This window comes from Sylvia atricapilla, chromosome 15, assembly GCF_009819655.1.
Source record: "Sylvia atricapilla isolate bSylAtr1 chromosome 15, bSylAtr1.pri, whole genome shotgun sequence".
Taxonomy (NCBI): domain Eukaryota; kingdom Metazoa; phylum Chordata; class Aves; order Passeriformes; family Sylviidae; genus Sylvia; species Sylvia atricapilla.
The window spans coordinates 8,247,944-8,266,130 of record NC_089154.1 but is presented as its reverse complement, the minus strand read 5'-3'; the positions used below and the strand labels follow the sequence as shown (position 1 = coordinate 8,266,130).

Below are 18,187 nucleotides of genomic sequence, written 5' to 3'. Positions count from 1 at the left end.
CATTGCAAGGTGTCAACGTTTAATTAGTCTATTATTGCAAATTATTCGATCTTGTGATTGTTTAATTGATATGATTGTTTAATTGGGCATACTGTACAAGGGCGGAAGTGAGCTACCAGGTAATTAGCCCCAAACTGTGCAATTAAATTCTTATTAATACCCCAAACAGCAGGGAACATTCAAGCCTTTAATTAGTGATTAACGGGAGACAGACAGAGCTTACAAGTGCCTCAGTACTAAGGAACAGTGAGAGTATTTAGCTGGGTAAGAGGGGGACCTGTCTGCCCCGATTAGCTCCGGATGGCTGCGCCAGGGGATGAGGGGATTGCCGTACGTGCTGGTGTGACCCTGTCCCTGAGTGAAGACAGCCACCCAACCCGGGGTGGCCAAGCCCAGCCAAGGTCCCCCTGTTGGCTCTGGAATGCTGGCTTGGCAGTTATGGACACCAGCCCAGAGTGGGCAGCCCCACTGCCTGAAGGAGAGGGGATGATGCTGAGCTGCCAGGGGAGGTTTCTTCCCCAAACCCAGCTCCTGGGAGGATCAGAGGGTCTGCAGCACATTCCAAGGGAAAGGTGGCCCTGGGGTAGATCAGGATATGCCAGGGCCAGTGATGCCAGGAAAAGGCCCTGCCAGTTACTCTCTCACCAATTAAACTGCAGAGAGGGACCTGCACTGAGGGCAGCGAATCATTTACCCAACAGTTCTCCTCCACTGCCCATCACCTCCTCTCTGGTCTGCCAGCCCCTCTCCTTCCCCAGACCATGCTGGGGGCATTCCAAGAGGAACACAAAAATGCCATTTGGGATGACCCCCCTTGCCTTTCAGTGCTGCAAGGGGAAAACAAGGCCCCTCTCCTCCCAAAAATTGTACTTTAGCCACAGTTCTGTAGCAAAAACTGCCTTGTCTTGTCCCTGTCCCGTTATCTGGAGAGTGCAAGAGCACCCTGGCTGTCAGGATACTTCAGTGTGTCTCTTCCAGCCCTGGCAAAGCCTATTTGAATGTCAACATCCTCAGTCCAACAGCATCCTGTGCCACCCGGGGCTTTGAGCAGTATTTGCTGCTTTCCTTCCACACACCACAATCCAGAATTAGCCTTTAAAATCCCTATTTTCCACTGTCACCAGGGAAAAAGAAAATAGCTCAAAAGGAACAAGCCCCTGAAGGTACCTACGGCCACACTGGGTGTTATTTTGATGCCTGCCATGTGATTTCTCACTAATCTCATAACTCGGGGGAGCTCTGCGGGCAGCTGAGGTATGAGTGTGCTGGCACTAACCTTCTGCTCAACTCAAGCCTCCAAAAAAACTCTTTTTTTACGGTCAGGGTTTGCTCTTTCTCCCCGCAGCGTGCCCGTGGCCGGAGCAGGCGAGGCCGTGTTTGATCTGCGCGGGGTGAAGCTCCCACTGGCACTGCTGGCTGCGGGGAGGCAACTTCACACAGCCGCCAGGCCAGGCACAGGCAGTTAAATCCCGGCCGACACGTTAATGAATTTCACAGTATGCCTGGAAAAGCTCTCACCCAACCTCAATTTACCAGCACGGGGAGGGGGCCAGGGCTGGGGGAGCAGGGCGCCACATTTTGCCGAAGGAAATCTTGTTCCCATTATCTTTTTGCAAGAGTGTTAAGCTGGAATGGGCAGTGCTTTGCCTTTTTATCTCGCACACGTGGAATCAGCCGGGAGCGCTGTGTGCTTCCCGGGGCTAATTTGTGTGTGCACATGTAAGGGTGTGCAGATGTTTCTGTGCACATCTGTGTGCCTGCCTGTGGGCACATGCACAGCTCAGGGTATTTTGGTGCACGTCTGTGTGCACACATGTTCACATGTATGTTTGTGTGCCTGTGTGTTTGTGGATGTTTCTGCGTGCACACACGGGGATGTGAGCACACAGGGGCTGCTGTGTGGATTTCTGTGTGTGTGTGGCTCATGCACATAAGATAGAGCTGTAAATATAAAGAGTTGGGGGCTCAGTTGCAGGGGAGGGCTGTCTCACAGCCTGCCATGAGGCGGGAGGTCCTGTTGGAAGGCTGGGTGGGCTCTGTCACTAGAGCCAGCTGCCAGGGAAGGAGCAGGGGGGGACAGTGGGGCTGCAAGTGCCCAGCTGGCACTGCCAAACCCCCCAGCTGCAGCCCTACATCCCACACTTGCCTGCCTTCAGCCGAGTGGTGCCAGTCCCTACATGCATCCTTTCTCCTCTGTCCTGACCTCATGGCACCGGCCCCACAGGGTGATGGATGCTACACATCTGGATGGCACATTGGGATGGCCTGTGCTGCACCTATCCCAATCCCAGCACAACCCCCCACTGCAGTGGGGGACACCAGGGCAGCTCCAGCCCACCCAGAGGGTCCTGAGTCTCACCTTCAGCCCTCACCGTCTCCCCTTCCCCTACAGCCTGCAACTGCAACCTGCACGCGCGGCGCTGCCGCTTCAACATGGAGCTGTTCAAGCTGTCGGGGCGCAAGAGCGGCGGCGTGTGCCTCAACTGCCGGCACAACACGGCGGGCAGGCACTGCCACTACTGCCGGGAGGGCTTCTACCGCGACCTCAGCAAGGCCATCACCGACCGCAAGGCCTGCAAAGGTAAGCTGGGCGTCTCCACGGGAGCAGATGAGTGACAGGATCTCTCTCGGTCTCCTTGCTCTCCCTTTCCCATCCTTGGGATGTCCTTCTGCCTGCTTTGGAGCAGGTCAGCTCCAGCCACCACCACCCTGATCACCTCTCCCATCCCTAGGGCACCAGGCAGGGATAGCAGTTTGAGCCCAGCATCAGCTCGAGGTGGAGGAGAATTACAGGAAGGGTCTCTCCCTTGCAGGTTTCCAGGAGCCTGGAAGGGTTCTGGTGTGTTTGCACCATATCCATTGGTCAGTGTTTGGAGAGATGCTGAAGTGACTAAATGTTGTCTGCGATACAGACATACTTGGAGTGTGGGTTCCCTGCTCTGGAGGGCTGGGGATGTTGGTTAAAGTCACATCTCCCAGGTGGGCTGTGGGGCCAGACCCCACGTTGTGTTTTTCAGCTATGGGATGGCTCCTGGGACCTGTTTTTGGGGAGATGCTGAGCACCGTGGCTCCTGGTAACTGGCCTTGAACTGGCCAAGAGCCACAGTGGCTCCAAGCCATCAAACTGCAGCTTGCCCCTCAAGGTCTTAGCCTGTGCCAAACATCATGGGACCTGTACCTCTCCCTCTCTTTAACTCCTGGCCAAGTGTGTGTGGTTCCTCTTGCCTCTCCCTGCTCAACTTGTCTTTTCTAAGTGAAGCCTTTTCTAAACAGCAGTTTCACCAAAGAATTTGAGATAAGAAAGTACCCTGCCTGTCCCCAAGGACTTTTGAGATCCAGACTGGAAAATCAGATGGTCAGGAAGTCAGCCATGGCTGTTTAGAGGCTGAGAATTCATCCCTGTTCCCTGTTTTTCTGCCTTTGATTGTGAGTCCCTCCTGGAAAGAACATAATGTCCCTCTCAGATCTCTCTCCAATGCATTTTGCAGCCACGTGGGCACTGGGCCCCTTCACTGCTATAAGAACACCATGCTCAAGCGTTTATGTAGGGCCTACAGGAATTACTGGAGCAGGTTTTGGACCACTAACATTGTGGCCATGGACCTAAATTGAAGGATTTGACTTTTGGGGTTCCCTTGTCAGGTGCATTAGTGCTGTTGGAGATCTGGCTCATTCAGGTTGGATATATAATAAAGGAAATCCATCCGTTGCCTGTGCTGTGCCAGTGGCCTCTCCTCATCCTTGCTACTGCCAGGAATGCTTGAGAGGATGGAGTGAAGGGAGAAACTTCCCATGTTTGCACAGCATCACAGTGGGAGCAGGGCTGAGCAGGCAGGAGGAGCCCTACCTGCAGCCAGCTCATTAGCAAACTGAGCTAATAATCATTTTCAACAACCCAAGTGTTGTGGCCGAAGCCACAATGGCATCTCAGAGAGTGACCAGCCCACCACAGTAAAGCCGCTGATGCCTCAGGCACAGGGATGGGTGCCCGTTTGACAGTCCAAAAGCTGCTTTATTGGCAGGAGCACGATAAGGGGGTTAGGAGCAGGAACAACCACAAACAGAGTCCAGAGACAAGGACAGGAACAGGCCCGAGGGCTCAGGTTCAAGTAAGGGGTAAAGGGGTGGATCAGAGGTCAAGGGCCAATAGGGATAAAGAAAAGTGGTGCGAGGGCGTGGTTAAAGTCAGGAGAACCAATAGGGCAATGGGGAGGAGCACTGTGGCAAAACAGAGCCAATGGGGATTGAGCGAGGGAAGAACATTCTGGAAAGCGCAGCCAGATGGTCAACAGGGACGGAACTGGGGTGGCATCAGCTTAGTGAATCAGTGAATGGACAGAACTTAGAACGCTTTAACATCTGACTGCAGAGGTCCATGGGAGGGAGCCTTTTCTCACTCTGACCTAAAGGGGTGTCTGTCCCCATTTGCCTCCAGGGCTGAGGCAGGACCACCGTGGTGGCAGGGCCCTGGCCCTTCACCTGAGGTCTCAAGCAGCTCACCTGACACGTCGCCCTCACAGCCCGTGTTCCCAGGCACCACAGGCTGTTTGCACCCCGTGGCCTTGGCCAAGGCATCCCACAGCTATGGGGTTTGGGCATGGCAGCCCCTAGAAGCACACCATTGATAAAGATTGTGTCTGGTGGCAGCCAGGTCCCAGCATCCTTGGGGTGGCACAGGGAGACACTGGGAGAGAGGAAGAGGAGGCAGGACAAGACATGCATGCTGATGGTCTATGGCACAGCATCCCAGATCGTGTCCCATTCCTGGGAGGGATCCTGGTTCTGCTGAGGCCAGGGATGGATGGCGGCAGCCCCCAGTTCCTCCTGCAGCACCACCAAACTGGGGCAGCTGCAACAAAATTCTCTTTTCCGTGAGCATTCTATCAAGTGCTGAGGGCTGGCAGGCCACCCTGGCTCTCCCCCAACATCTGAGAGGCACTGGGGTGGCTGTGCTGCCTCCACCTCACTCTTCATCTCCTGCAGGCACCACATCATCTCCCAGCCCTTCCCAAGGGACAGTTTCTGCTTTTCTTTGGATTAGGAGGTTTAGGTTGGATCCCAGGGAAAGTTTCTTCCCCCAGAGGGTGCTGGCACTGCCCAGGCTCCCCAGAGAAAGGCACAGCCCCGAGGCTGCCAGAGCTCCAGGAGTGTTTGGACAATGCTCTCAGGCACAGGGTGGAGTTGTTGGGGTGTCTGTGAAGGGTCAGGAGTTGCATTCAGTAATCATATTTTGTTCCTTCCAGTTTGGGATATTCTGTAATTCTATGACTATCCTTCTACTTTTGCTCCAAAACTGATATAATCTCAATCAAAGTGGACACTGTGCAGGCATTCACCTCCCCAGGGGCCCCAGAGTTCCCAGCACCCCTTCCCTGGGCATTGGAGGGCTCAGTTTCTGCTCCAGATGGGAAAGAGTGCACTTAGCAAAGAGCAATAATAGGAAAATATGCCAAAAGCTAATAAAGCAAGCTGGATTTGGCTGGGAGCAGGGAGGATTACTGAATGTAGCATGGGTTTGTGGGAGCAGGGATGCTGCAGGTTGCAGTCTTTCCTACCTGGCTGTGGCTCAAGTCTCTCTCCTTGCAGGGCCGAGGATGGGGGAGGCAGAGGGGGCCTGGCTGCTCCCATCTGCCTGTGCCCACCATTTGTCAGTGCAAGTCGTGTTCCACCGCCCTCCCAGGGCAGTAACTGTGCAGCATTACAGTGATGGAAAGTATCTCTGATCCAAGGTGGCTCCTCTGGATGGGACAGGGTGGGCAAAGCATCCCAGGATGCCCAGGAGTCGACGGGGTGGGGTGAGCACAGATGCTGCAGCACAGGAGAAATGGCAGCCAGTGATGCTTGGGCTGCAGAGAAGCAGAGGAGTGGGACAGATCCCCCCTGGCAGACCAACCTCTGTCCCTGTGCCAAGCCACAGGCAGGGCTCTGCCAGTCTGGGTGGGGGATGCTGCTTCCGGAGGGTTGGCAGGGTTTGCCTGTGGTTTGGAAGTGCAGCAAAGCTCAGCCGAGCCAGATGAACATGTGCACAGGGCCGACCCCTGCCACGGTGCATATGTTGAGGAGGATCTGGCAGCAAAGGTGGTACCCTGGATCTGGACAGCCAGTTTCTGGCTGTCCCTTGGGGAACAGAGTTAATAATAAAATCCCTGATGCTTCTGCCCATCCTTCAATAAAGCAGAAAGCATTTCCACCCCTCCCTTACCTAGGGGTGGATCTGCTGGGATTGGGAGCTCCTTAGAGGAGGAGCAAGGTCCCAGGTGCTGGCAATGGAGAGCTGGTGTGCCCAGAGAGGCATATAAATACACAGAGATGTGACAAGACAACTTGGACTTGTTTTTTCTAAAGATGTGTCCCATACCTGCAGCTCAGGTGTCTATACTCCTGCAAGAAAAAGGGCAAGGCAAGGATCCTGGCAGTGTTTAGAGCAGGCATAGAGCAGGTGGATGGGAACAGTGTGCTGTGGATTTGAACAAAGGCTTTTACACCTACCACAGCACTGGCCCAGGGCAGAGGCTGAGCATCACAGTGAAGGCAGTTGCTCATAGAACCACAGACTGGTTTGGGTTGGAAGGGACCTTGAAAATCATCTGGTTCCAATTCTTTGTCATTGGCAGGGACACCTTCCACTAGACCAGGCTGCAGATGGCTCAGTTAATATTCAGGAGGCAAATCACTAACCCAGGGGCCAGGAACTACTACATCTTATTTAAACAAACCCCAGCACGTGTTAGTAAATCACTTTTCAACCGTGGTTTGTCTTTGCTGGGATACAGCATCCTTGAAATAGGCACAAAAATACTGGCTGCAGGTTGTGTCTGACTGAGCAGAGCCCTCGGCCACCGGCCAGTGAGCGGGGAGTGCTTCCCTCCCACTGCCAGCAGCACTGCTGGACCCTGTGGGATGGAAAAGCTGGGAGGATGGAAAAGGCAGAGCAACCTACAGGATTAATTCAATGGTGGTAATTGAAAAGTCAAATAAAGGATGGCTGTGCATTAATCCCAGTAATTTAAACAAAGCTGTAAACCGTGAGCTTTCTCCAGTGAAAACTGGTGAAGCAGTAGCAGCTAAGCCTCAAGATGCAAAAATACCCTCAATATGAGGTGCAAGACATGCTTTCTGGCAAGCACAGCTTGATGAGTTAAGCTCCAAGCTAGTGACTTAATCCACCATTCAAGCTCCATGGGCCAGATCCTGGCAGCCAGAGGCTGGGAGCAGCAGGGCTTGGTGTGTGGGCAGCGGTGCAGTGCTGCACCATTCCCCCAGCCCTGCCTTCCCTGGGGCCGGAATAGGCTCCCTGAGCCAGCCCCCTCCACAGGTTGTGTCAGGATGAGGAAGGACAGAGATGCTACAGCTGCAGTGGTGGGGGGCACCGTGCTGCAGTGTGGGACCGTCAGGGTAAGCTCTCTTGCATGAGATGCTCTTCCCATGGGAAGAAGAAGGAACAGTGTATTTTTGTGGGACTGTGGGAAATCCCTCTATGGCAGGCCAAGTGAGCAGAGGTTGCTCTGGCAGAGACCAAGCTCATACCCTAGTGACACTGATCAATTGTGCACTTAAGATGAGCAAAGCTGCCTTAATTACTGATCTGGGTAAAACATCCAGAGCCACTGAAATCCACTTTCCACCACAAGGAGAGACATCAGCTTAGATGAACTGGATCCTGATTGGCCTGAGATTTATGTCTGTCCATATACTTTACACCAAGGGTGGACTACTGGGGCCCAAGAAAGGCCCTGTGTTTCCAACAGCCCTCCGTCATGCCAAGGCTCCCTCGCTCGCTGCCATTTGTTATCACAGCTGAGCCCCCAAAATATCCCTGTCAGAAAGATGTCCGCTTCCAGTCCTAGCCAAGATCTGATAAGGATGGAGCATCTGGTCCCCATTAGAGGCTGCTCGCTCTGGTTTCTGGCTGTGCAGGAGGGGGGCTCGAGTGCCATGGTGCTCCCACCAGTCCCATCTGGTGAAAATTAGGGAAACGGTAACATCAGGGGGCTGCGGGGGCGGGTGGGGGAGATGTTTTTGTTTTGCTTTGAAATCACGTTCAACTCTTACACTGATGGAGGCCAAGATAACCTCCTCCAGCTCAGAGCCAGCCCAGCTCCAGGCAAGCAGATGGGAAGGTCTTCTCCTGAACAAGCATCTCCTTCCCACATCCCTCCATGTAGACAATCCTCAGTGGGTCCATCATCCAGTGTGACATGATGGAGCATTCTTCTGAGAGCAAAGACAACTTTCACCCACCTCAGGTGTGCTTTGTCCCTAGAGAGATTGTGATGGAAAGGTGTGGGGTCATCCTTTGCCCAAGATCTCCAGGAGTCCTGGAGAGGCTTATGAACTTGGGAAACATTGAGAAAACCTGCTTCATTCTAAAACCAAGACAAGGTCAAGGTTTGTGTAAAAACCCAGTGTTGGTTCAGCTCCATGGACTGAAAAGCTCAGAGATAGGGGAGCAAGTAAAGAAAATGGTTTTTACTGCTGCAACAGGAACATCTCCCTGGAGTTGAGATAGGGGAAGATCTTAAATGAGAGCTGGTGGCTGCAGGCACCTGTGGGAATTGCAGAGGCTCCAGGTGCTCATCCTGAGCAGCCCTGTCAGCAAGGCCATACCCTGGACAACCCTTTTGTCCACTTGCCCTCCTGCTGGTGCTGCTCACAGTGCATGTGGGGCCATGGTTGGTCCAGACCCATGGGTCTAGCTGGGTCTGTGCTGTGCCAGCCCCAGAAGCTGATTTCCAGTGATGCTCTGAAAGGGTCCCCCTCCTCTTCACCTCTCTGGGACTGCACTTTCGGTCCAGTTCGGGGTTTGTGTTGTGCCTCCCCTGTCACATAACCATTTCTCTCTCTCTCCCACCCAGCTTGTGACTGCCACCCAGTTGGTGCAGCTGGCAAGACCTGCAACCAGACCACGGGGCAGTGCCCGTGCAAAGACGGCGTCACCGGCCTCACCTGCAACCGCTGTGCCAAGGGCTACCAGCAGAGCCGCTCGCCGGTGGCCCCCTGCATCAGTGAGTGCCCCGTGCCTTGCCCTGCACTCAGGGACCCCCACAGGGACTAGGGGATGCCCCCTGGTCCCCCAGTCACCTTGGATGGTTTGTGGTGGGCGGGAGGCTCAGACAAGAGGCTCTATGTGCTTATGGATATTCTCCAGGAAGTGGTCAAGTAGGACTCTCTGATCACTTTCTGGGGTGACCTGGGCTTCACCTGCCCCAGGGCGGGAGGCTCTGGATGACCCCTTGGGTCAGTGCTTCCAGCTGGCTGGAACAGCTCTGCTGGGTCCCATCCTTGGTACAGCAGTGCCCTCCTCACCCAGCTGAGCCCAGAATGTGGTCACTTCTGGGGCAAGGCCAGAGCCTGTGGTCAGCATAAAACTGTGTTTGTTGTCACAGTGGGTTTGAATTTGACCCAAGTGGCAGAGGAACAACTTCTCACTCTGCAGTGTTTTGCTGGGCTGGTGGAGAAGTGGCAATGCAGGTTTCTGGTGAGCTGCCTCTTCTCTCTCTGTTCTTCCCCAAATTTGAGTTTAGGAAAGAAATTTCCCCCAGGTTTTACTGCCAAGAGTCATGAGGAAGTGTTATCTTTTCCCACATTTATTCTTGTGCTGGGCAGCCTGAAGCATGCCGAGGTCAGCCAAGCACTCCTCTGATGTCCAACCTGAGTTCATATGAGCTGAGCACCCAGGGAGCATCAATCCCTGGAGCACACACCCTCACACAACTGCTTAGGGCTCTTGGGGATTGCAGGATTGCAGCTTGGCACAATTTACTGAACTCAGTCTGTGCATCTCCAGGTCTATTCGATGCTCTGCAGTGGTCAGGTCAGATTCATCTCATCATCTCTCATTTGTGACCAATAAAATTTCCTTGTGGCCCATTTTCAGAGGGCTTTTGCCCAGTTGTCTCCCCCAGAGCTGGGATCTCATCCTTAAGATGCGTCTCCCTTTTTTTCCCAGAGATTCCTGCCATCAACCCCACCTCCCTGGTCACCAGCACAGAGGCACCCGCAGGTAAGTGCTCCATGTCCCTGACCAAATCCATGGCCCCTGGATCCAGTGCCACCATGCTCAGTGCTGCAGGATGCACCCAGCAGGGTAAAGAGGGCTGTAGCAGGGCTTTCCTTCCTGCTTCTTCTTCCTTCTGCCATCCCCTCAGCACTGCTGTGTGGCTGTTCCTAGCCATCACAGGTCTATTCCCTGTAGGGATTCCAAGCCAGGTGGAGAGGGAGGAGCTGGGAAAGAAGCAGCCCCTTCCCTCCTTGGGGCACCCCTCTTCCTGCTGTCCCCAAGAGCCCAGTCTTCCCCTGCATTCCACTGTGGTGGAATAGACATCCTGAACAATCCTCCACTCCATCCAATAGCACGTGCTCCTGGGAAGACAACAGGGGCCCCTCCAGTTCTCCGCACCCATATTTAATGAGCAGCTTCTCTGTGCCCTGTTTGGGGTACATCTATCCCAAGGAACCCTACATCCCTCTTGGAGAGCTGCTGCTCTGTTTGTATCCATCTCCCCAGCTGCCCTTACCATGGCCACCTTGCCTTGGCAGTGGAAAATGCCAGCAGTCTCTTCCCAGGCTGGTGTGTGCCTGGGATGTGCTCTCCAGCCCTGTGGGAACATTTTTCAGGATGGCCGCTGCAACCCCGTGCATGAGCTGGCTGTCTGCAGGAGAGAGCCAGGGACAAGGTGTGTTGAAGAGATGGAATTTTTGGCGCCTCACAACAAGGCAGACACTGAGGGGCTGGAGGATGTCTAGAGAAGTGAAAGGAGCTGGGGGAAGGTCTGAAGTACAAGTCTGATGAGGAATAGCTGAAGGAGCTGTGGGGGCTTCGGTTGAAGAAAGGAGGCTCAGAGGGGACTTCTTCTCTCTCTACAACTGCCTAACAGGAGGGTGCAGCCACGAGAGTTGGGCTCTGCTCCAGGGAACAAGATATAGAACAAGAGAAAACAGCCTCAAGTTGTGCCAGGAGAGGTTCAGGCTGGACATCAGGGATTATTTCTTCCCTGCAAGGGTTGTCAGGCAGTGAACCAGGCTACCGAGGGCAGTGGTGGAGTCATGATCCCTGAAAGTATTCCAAAAGCAAGTAGAGGTGGCACTTTGCAAAGTGGTTTAGTGGGCGTGGTGGTATTTGGTTGAAGGTTGGACTTGATGATCTTGGAGGCCTTTTCCAACCTTAATGATTCTGTGTTCCTCTGGCAGGAGTGAAGTGTGTGGATGGGGACAGAGAGGGGAGATGACAGGAGGAACTGGTAACTCTGTGCAGAGTGGTGCTGGCTTAGCACAGGTGGACCTCAAAGACTAGTGCAGAGCCTAGGACCTCTGCACAGCCTGACACTACACCCAGCACTTACAGACACTGTTGATCCCTCACAGCCCTGGCCCTAGAGGCTCTGGAAAAGAGGAGTGTTTTCAGGACAATGAGGAGCCCCCTTGCCTGGATCTGGCTGAGGTTTCACTCCACGTTGTGGCAGAGGGACAGAGAGTACACATCCTGCCTGATGGGAAGATGCTGAGCTGAAGTGATGGTGCCACTGCTGGGGGGAGCTGCGTGGGACAGGGCAAAGCACCACCACCACAAAATCCCGCCTGCCCCACCCACCCTGCTGGCCTTGGGAAGGGAGCTGGGAACATCAGGCTTTGGGAACAGGAAAAAAATGGGGGAACAGAACGAGAGATTTGGCTGGTTTTTTTGCCAACAGAGAGTGTTGCATGGAGCAGAGTTAATCAAGGTGACTCTCCTCCAATGCTTTATAAACAGGAACAGTCTCACAATGATGTCTGAGCTGCTCAGCTGTACAAAAAAAACAGCACTGGTGGAGAGTTGGGTTGTTTGCTCTGTTTTAGCAGAGCAGGTCTGCCACAAACTGCCTCCAGTTTATCTGTGGGTTTGTTGGTTTAAGACTTCTGGCTTCTAGCTCAAATATTCTTAGTGCAAAGTAGCTGCCTCTGCTCAGAGTCTGTGCCACCAGGGGCACAGGGGTCAGGGGGATCAGGGGACCTGGTGGGGGTCGTGCTGCTCCCCTCACTGGGGGGATCAGAGGTGGGGGGTGATGCTGCCCTGGCTGGTGCTGCCAGTGTTACCTGCACCTGCTGTGCTCATCCTGCAAGCAAGGCTGCCAACAGTGGTGCCTCCTGCACGCAGCCTGCCCGCTCCCTGATGCCCCTCTGCCTACATCCCTCTGCCCCAGCAGCCCTCCTCCTGCTGTCCCTGAGCAGGGCACACTCCCCAAGGGGCCCTCAGCGCCTCAGACAGTCTCCAAGCCCCTTCTCCCCCCATTTCCCCACCTCCCGCCCTGCCTCTGGCAGCAGGTGCTGGTGGCAGGAACAGGGGGACATTGTTCAGGGCTGCCATACTCAGGTGCTGGGCTTCCCACCCTCTCCCCATCCTCCTCTGTGCTAGGGTTCAGGCCCTGGGTGTGTCCAGACTTCACTGACATTGCCATCTTCTGCATCACTTTTCCCAGCTTTCTCCTGCCTTTCCAATCTTCCAAAGCCTTTGAGGTCCAGCTTTGATGTCTGTGCCTGGCTTGGTGATGAAATGTCCTGGGTCTCCTTCTCATAATTTTTATGATTATTATCTTAAAATATTTTCCACTTAGTGGAAAAAAATAAAATCCACGTTCCCCATTAGCAGAATTAACAAAACTCATGGAGTGCAAAACAGGGCTTTAAGGGAATTCAAAGTAAGCAGTAAAAGATTTGCAGCCATAGCACCTAATTAAGTTAACATCTCTCTAAAAACAAAATATTATTTTTTTTTCAAGGAGAAGAGAAGTAAACCAGATGTGCAAACCTGCCATCTCTCCCACACACTCTCCCCCACAGGGATGGGGAATGCCCACACCAGGCCAGTGGCTCTGGTTATCAGCTGTCTCCTCCCACTCTGCACCTGTAGCAGTTGAAGAGCTGGGGCCATAGCATGTCCCAGGGATACTCCTGGCTTGGGATGGGATGTAGTGAATCCCAGGGATGCAGCAGTGCCAGGGATGGGGCTGTAACACATCCCAGTGGTATCTTGGTCTCAGACATTGCCCTGTAACTTGTCCCAGACATGCACCAGTGGCAGGGATAGAGCTGCCTCTAGTTATTTGGACTTTTTTTTCTTCCCAAGTTTCTTAGATAATTTGAGCAGGAATTGATTTTACATTTTAGTCATGTTCCTCAGCACAAAGCTGTGGTAAAAAAAATCCCCAAACTAGTCCTAAATTGTTAATTTCCAACACCATTTTCTGGCTCCTTTGAATCACAGTGTTATGTTGTTAATCATGAGCAGGACCCCAGGGTAATTACAGGATTTTTTCTGCTTTTCTTTCATCCCCATTGCCAAAGGAAGGGGCTGGCAGGTGGGCTAAGGCTGCCCCACAGCCTGCTTTCACCACACATCACCCCACACTCCACCACCCCAGCCCAGGCCAGGCTCCAGCCAAGCCCCCAGGCCATGCCACCCTTCTCCCCCACAACACCTGGTGTCCATGGGTGTGGCAACTAATGCCAGGTGCAGGATGGCTTCTGTGCCCCTTTGCCCATGGAGGAAAACGTCTCCTGTCCTGATGGGCGCTCCCCAAAGTCAGGTGGGGGGCTCTCTTTAGAGTCCCTTTAGTGGAGCAGGGAAGGATGGAGCGCTGTGTCAGGATGTGTCTGTCTCAGGGGGCACAGTGGGGTCTGGGATGGGGCTGTAGTGTATCCCAGAGAACACAGCAGGCTGAGCCTGCAGCACATCCCAGGGATGCAGTGGGTGAGGGCACCTTCAGTGCCACCACTGAGCACTCCAGCAACCACCCCCCATATGGAAAGGCCCTGAGCCCCCTGTGTAGCCAGCACAGCTGTTTCAGGGGAGGCAGCAGGGCCAAGGCAGCTCTGCCAGCCCAGGCAGAGGGGCAGTGTAGCAGCACGGTGGGGCTGAACTGAGAATCAGAGCTCATCCCCCTCTGCCAAGAATTAGCTTCACGCTGCACTGCTTCTATCACTGACAAATTTGGAACAGGTGGCATGAAGTCACAGATAAAAAGGAGTTGGGCAGAGACGAGCACAGCAGAGCCCAGGGTGAGTTTGTGCTCCTGGGCTTCTTTCTTGCCTCGTTTCTCCTCCTCCCCTTGGCACAGGGTTCTGTTATTCCCCGTCTTCCACCAGGGCTTCGCCTCCATCCCCAGTGATCACTGTGGCAACCCACAAACAAAGACAACTTTAGAGGCTGCTGGCTCTGTCCTGGGACGCGGGGCCAAGCCAGAGGGAGAACCTGCAAAAGGCAGAGAAAAGAAGAAAGATGGGCTCAGAAAAAAAGCATGCCATTTGGAAAAAGACAAATTGAGATGTTCAAAGGAAGATGGCAGGGGAAAGAAAGGAGGAGAACGGGGCTGCTTCGGGCAATTGTTGGGATCAAAGGCTTTCAGGAGAAGGAAAGAGGCATTCCCTGCCCTCCCTCTGCTTGAGATGCAAATCTGGGGGCTTTAGAAATGCACAGAAAAAAGCTTCCTGGAGGACAGGAGCCTTGGGGGACAGCAGGATGGTGGAGGACAGCCTGATGGCCTCCCCAGCCCCTCTAGTGCAGCCTGAGCAAGGGATGCCTGGGCAGCAGGAGCGACTTGGTAGAGCAGAGCCGCTTCCCTCACCTGCCTCTTTCTCCACAGTCTGAGTCCCCTTCCCCACTCATGGGAACCCACGAGGCACGGGTCCCTGGAGGGGCTGTTCCCTGAGTGTGCTCCCCACCACTCTGGCCTCTGAGAGCTGAATCACTCTGAGCATCACAACCCCCTTGGTCTGGTGTCAGACCTGTCTTTGGATCTGCCTCCTTGGGGCTGACTGTGAGACTGGTGCCAAATCCTCTTTTCCCACATCACCCAGGACTGCAGGGTCACAGCTGTTCTGTTGACGCTCCTTGGCCCCTGCCAGCCCTCCATGGAGGTCACTATCACCTCACCTGCATTCCTCCTATCCATCTCTTTCTGTGTCTGGAAGGAGTGCCCAGGCTTCCTCCGTAATTCCTGTGCTGGCTTATCCTGCAGGACACCACAGGTGACAGTCTGCTCAATGCACCCAAGGCCTCTCCCAGCTCTTCCCAGCTGATGTGGTATCAGCCCTTTGTGCTGGTCTTTGAGCCCCCAGCCCCTGTGAGGTGCCAGGGGGGCAGCTGGATTCAAGAGAGCCCCATCCCCAGCAGTGCTCAGGCCCTGGCTCAGGAGAGTCAAGTACCCACCACCTTCTGTCAGGCTGGGTCTTGCTGCTGTCTCCTCCACCCCACTCCCTCTTCTCCTGTGGTGGGATGAGTCCTCATGTGCCTCAAGCCCCTCAGTGCTCAACCCACTGTTCTTCTGCTGCAGACTGTGACTCCTACTGCAAACCAGCCAAGGGCAACTACAAGATTAACATGAAGAAGTACTGCAAGAAGGACTATGGTAAGGACCCCTAACCTCCCTGAGCCACCCTGGGCTTTGCCCCAGAGGCAGATGAGGGCTGGCTGTGGGTGGGGCAGATGAAGGGAGAGGTCCCCAGATCAGCCCTCCCAAAGTTGCAATGGATGAGGCAGGTGGGGCTGCTGGGGAAGGGCAGTTCCCATCCCCAGCCTCCCTTTGGGGAGCAAGGCAAAGCATCTCCCATCACTGTGCCTCCCCCTTTTTTCCCTCAGTGGTCCAGGTGAACATCCTGGAGATGGAGACAGTGGCCAACTGGGCCAAGTTCACCATCAACATCCTCTCTGTCTACAAGTGCCGTGACGAGCGGGTCAAGCGCGGTGACAACTTTTTGTGGATCCACCTGAAAGACCTGTCCTGCAAGTGCCCCAAGATCCAGATCAGCAAGAAGTACTTGGTCATGGGGATCAGCGAAAACTCCACTGACCGGCCTGGACTGATGGCCGACAAGAACAGCCTGGTCATCCAGTGGCGGGATGCCTGGACACGCCGCCTTCGGAAACTGCAGCGGCGGGAGAAGAAGGGCAAGTGTGTGAAGCCCTGAGGGGTTTGCACCCACCCTGTCCCCCATGCCCAGCCCCAGGCCAGCTGGGCACTGCCAGACTGCGCCCACAGACTCTGTACATATATATAGTGTGAATGGACTCTTTGTCTATAGTGTATATTTTGGCAATGGTTTCCTGTTGTGCGCGTGTCACGGGTGGGTGTGCGTGTCAGTCCTTTAAGTGTATATTAAAAATAATGCAGTAATGACAAACCTTTAATGAGGAGCAAAGTGGAGCGAGGTCCTGTGGGTGCCTGTCACCTGAAGGAGCTTGAAGGGGATTGGTGTCCTGCTCTGGGCATTCTGGAGCTCATTTTCAAGGCTTTTATATTCCCTTTAACACAGTTGTCTTCTGCCCAATGCTGACATCTCAGTTGACAGCTCTCCCTTCTCCAGCATCCAAGGGTATGATTCTTCCTCACTCTGAAAATGTGCTGCTGCCAGACCTCTCTCTGCCTTCCTCCTTGCCCAGGAGGAACAGGAGGTCAGAGTTTTCTGTCCCTCATTCTGATGTGCAGGCAAGCTGAGTGGAAACTGTCCAGTGCTGCAGAGCGTCCAGCCCCAGGAGCTCCACCAGGAAGGACAGATGAACTTTTACAAGGCCTGATTCCCGGGTGACCTTGAGCTCACATGGACCAGCGCTGCTGGCTGGGGCAGGACCTGTTCACTGCTGCCATAGGGAGGAGCCAGGCCCTGGCACTGTGCAGGTGGCCACTGGGGAGAAAGGGACAGACCTAGCAACTCCTGTTTGCCACTGTCCTGGTGCCTAGTCCAGACAACCCAGTGAGAAAGACCTGGACACACCATTTTCCCCTCCCACGTCCACCTGTTCCATCTGAACCTGAGCTGGACTGTACAGGCTGACCACAGCCATCGTGTATCACCATCCATCCCCCCAGGTCTACATGCCTGTATTCTCACCTGGTACCAACTGACATAATTCCACCTGTTTCTGTTGAGATGGCACCAAGTGACCACCTACCTTGGTGTACATCTTCCAGAGCTGGCCAGACTCTGTGCTCTCCTGGGAAAAATTGCTGTGGCAAAGGTTGTCCAAGGAGATGCATAAGGCAGAGGTGGCAGGAAGAGAGAAGAGTTTTCATTGATCCACCTCTAGTCTTTTATATCTTCTTCACCATGTATTAGTCTCTGGTTAAACAGACACCAGTATCTTCCCATGTTGAGATTGTAGCGGTCTTGACTTAATAAATACAAATAGAAATAATAGGTGCTTTGACAATAGATATTCCTTTCCACAAAAACATTGCCTTGCTTTTTGAGGGGTTGCTCAGTGAGGGGTTGCAGCCTACATCACAGTCTTCCAGTCCATTAGGATGAAACTTGACTCTTTCCAGCCCACGGCAGCTTGTGTGGACTTCCCATTCCATGGTGGTGCTTCCAGGTTTCTGCATCTCAGGGTGGTGCTGGAGCTTCCAGCTGAAGAGACTAGTGGAGCACTGTTTGGTTTCAGGACAAGGGAATTTGGGGAGTGAGGATCTAGGCCCTGGGATGTCTGTGTGGACATGCAGGTGCATTGGTGAAGCTGCTGGAGATGCTGGAAGTGACCTTTCAGAGGTGTGGAGGGCCTGCAGTGCCTACAGTGTTCAGGTCCCGTGGGTACTTGGGTGCCTACAAAGGGCATGGGCAGAGGTGTGGGGAGGCCAGAAGCTGATGGGTAATGGGTATGTGGGACCACTTGGGCTTGAGCTGATGTCTGAACTGAGGGAACCCTCCCATCCCTGACTCCTCTTGTTTGGATTGTCATAGAGTGTTGGTCTCTGCCATGAGACGGTGCTTGATGTAGTTGGACCACCCAGTTCATCTCTTCCTCCCATGTCTGCTTTCACCAGACTTGCCCTTGGCTCAGGCTCACTCCAACGCCATGCACCCAGCAGTCACAGAATGGTTTGGGTTGAAAAGGGCCTCAAAGATCACCTTCTTCCAAGGTGAAGATCTATCCGTGGGCAGGGATACCTTCCACTAGACCAGATTGTTCCAAGCCATATCCAGCCTGGCCTTGGACACTTCCAGGGATGGGGCAGCCACAGCTTCTCTGGACAAATGCAGGTTTCCTCACACAGAAGTCAGTGATGAAACACCCTTTGGGTGTGCAAGGACAGGACTTTTATCAGGATCACCCCTTCTGTCCCAGACACTGCTCAGCATCACCCCATGGGGTGTGGGGGTCCTTTGACCCTTCTTCTCAGCAGTCACAGCCCAGAAAGAGCAGGGCAGCACCACTGTT

At 54.0% G+C, this 18,187-nt stretch overlaps 1 protein-coding gene across 1 annotated transcript in view; it reads left to right on the top strand.

Moving 5' to 3' along the window:
* NTN3 (netrin 3) overlaps window positions 1-17,167 on the top strand; it is a 31,571-nt gene extending 14,404 nt beyond the window's left edge. The window contains exons 4-8 of the mRNA XM_066330005.1: window positions 2,393-2,581; window positions 8,856-9,005; window positions 9,950-10,003; window positions 15,309-15,383; window positions 15,614-17,167. Coding sequence (XP_066186102.1) covers window positions 2,393-2,581; window positions 8,856-9,005; window positions 9,950-10,003; window positions 15,309-15,383; window positions 15,614-15,942 — 797 coding nt within the window. The 3' untranslated portion in view covers window positions 15,943-17,167. The remainder of the gene's footprint in view (window positions 1-2,392; window positions 2,582-8,855; window positions 9,006-9,949; window positions 10,004-15,308; window positions 15,384-15,613) is intronic.
* Window positions 17,168-18,187: the final 1,020 nt, after the last annotated feature.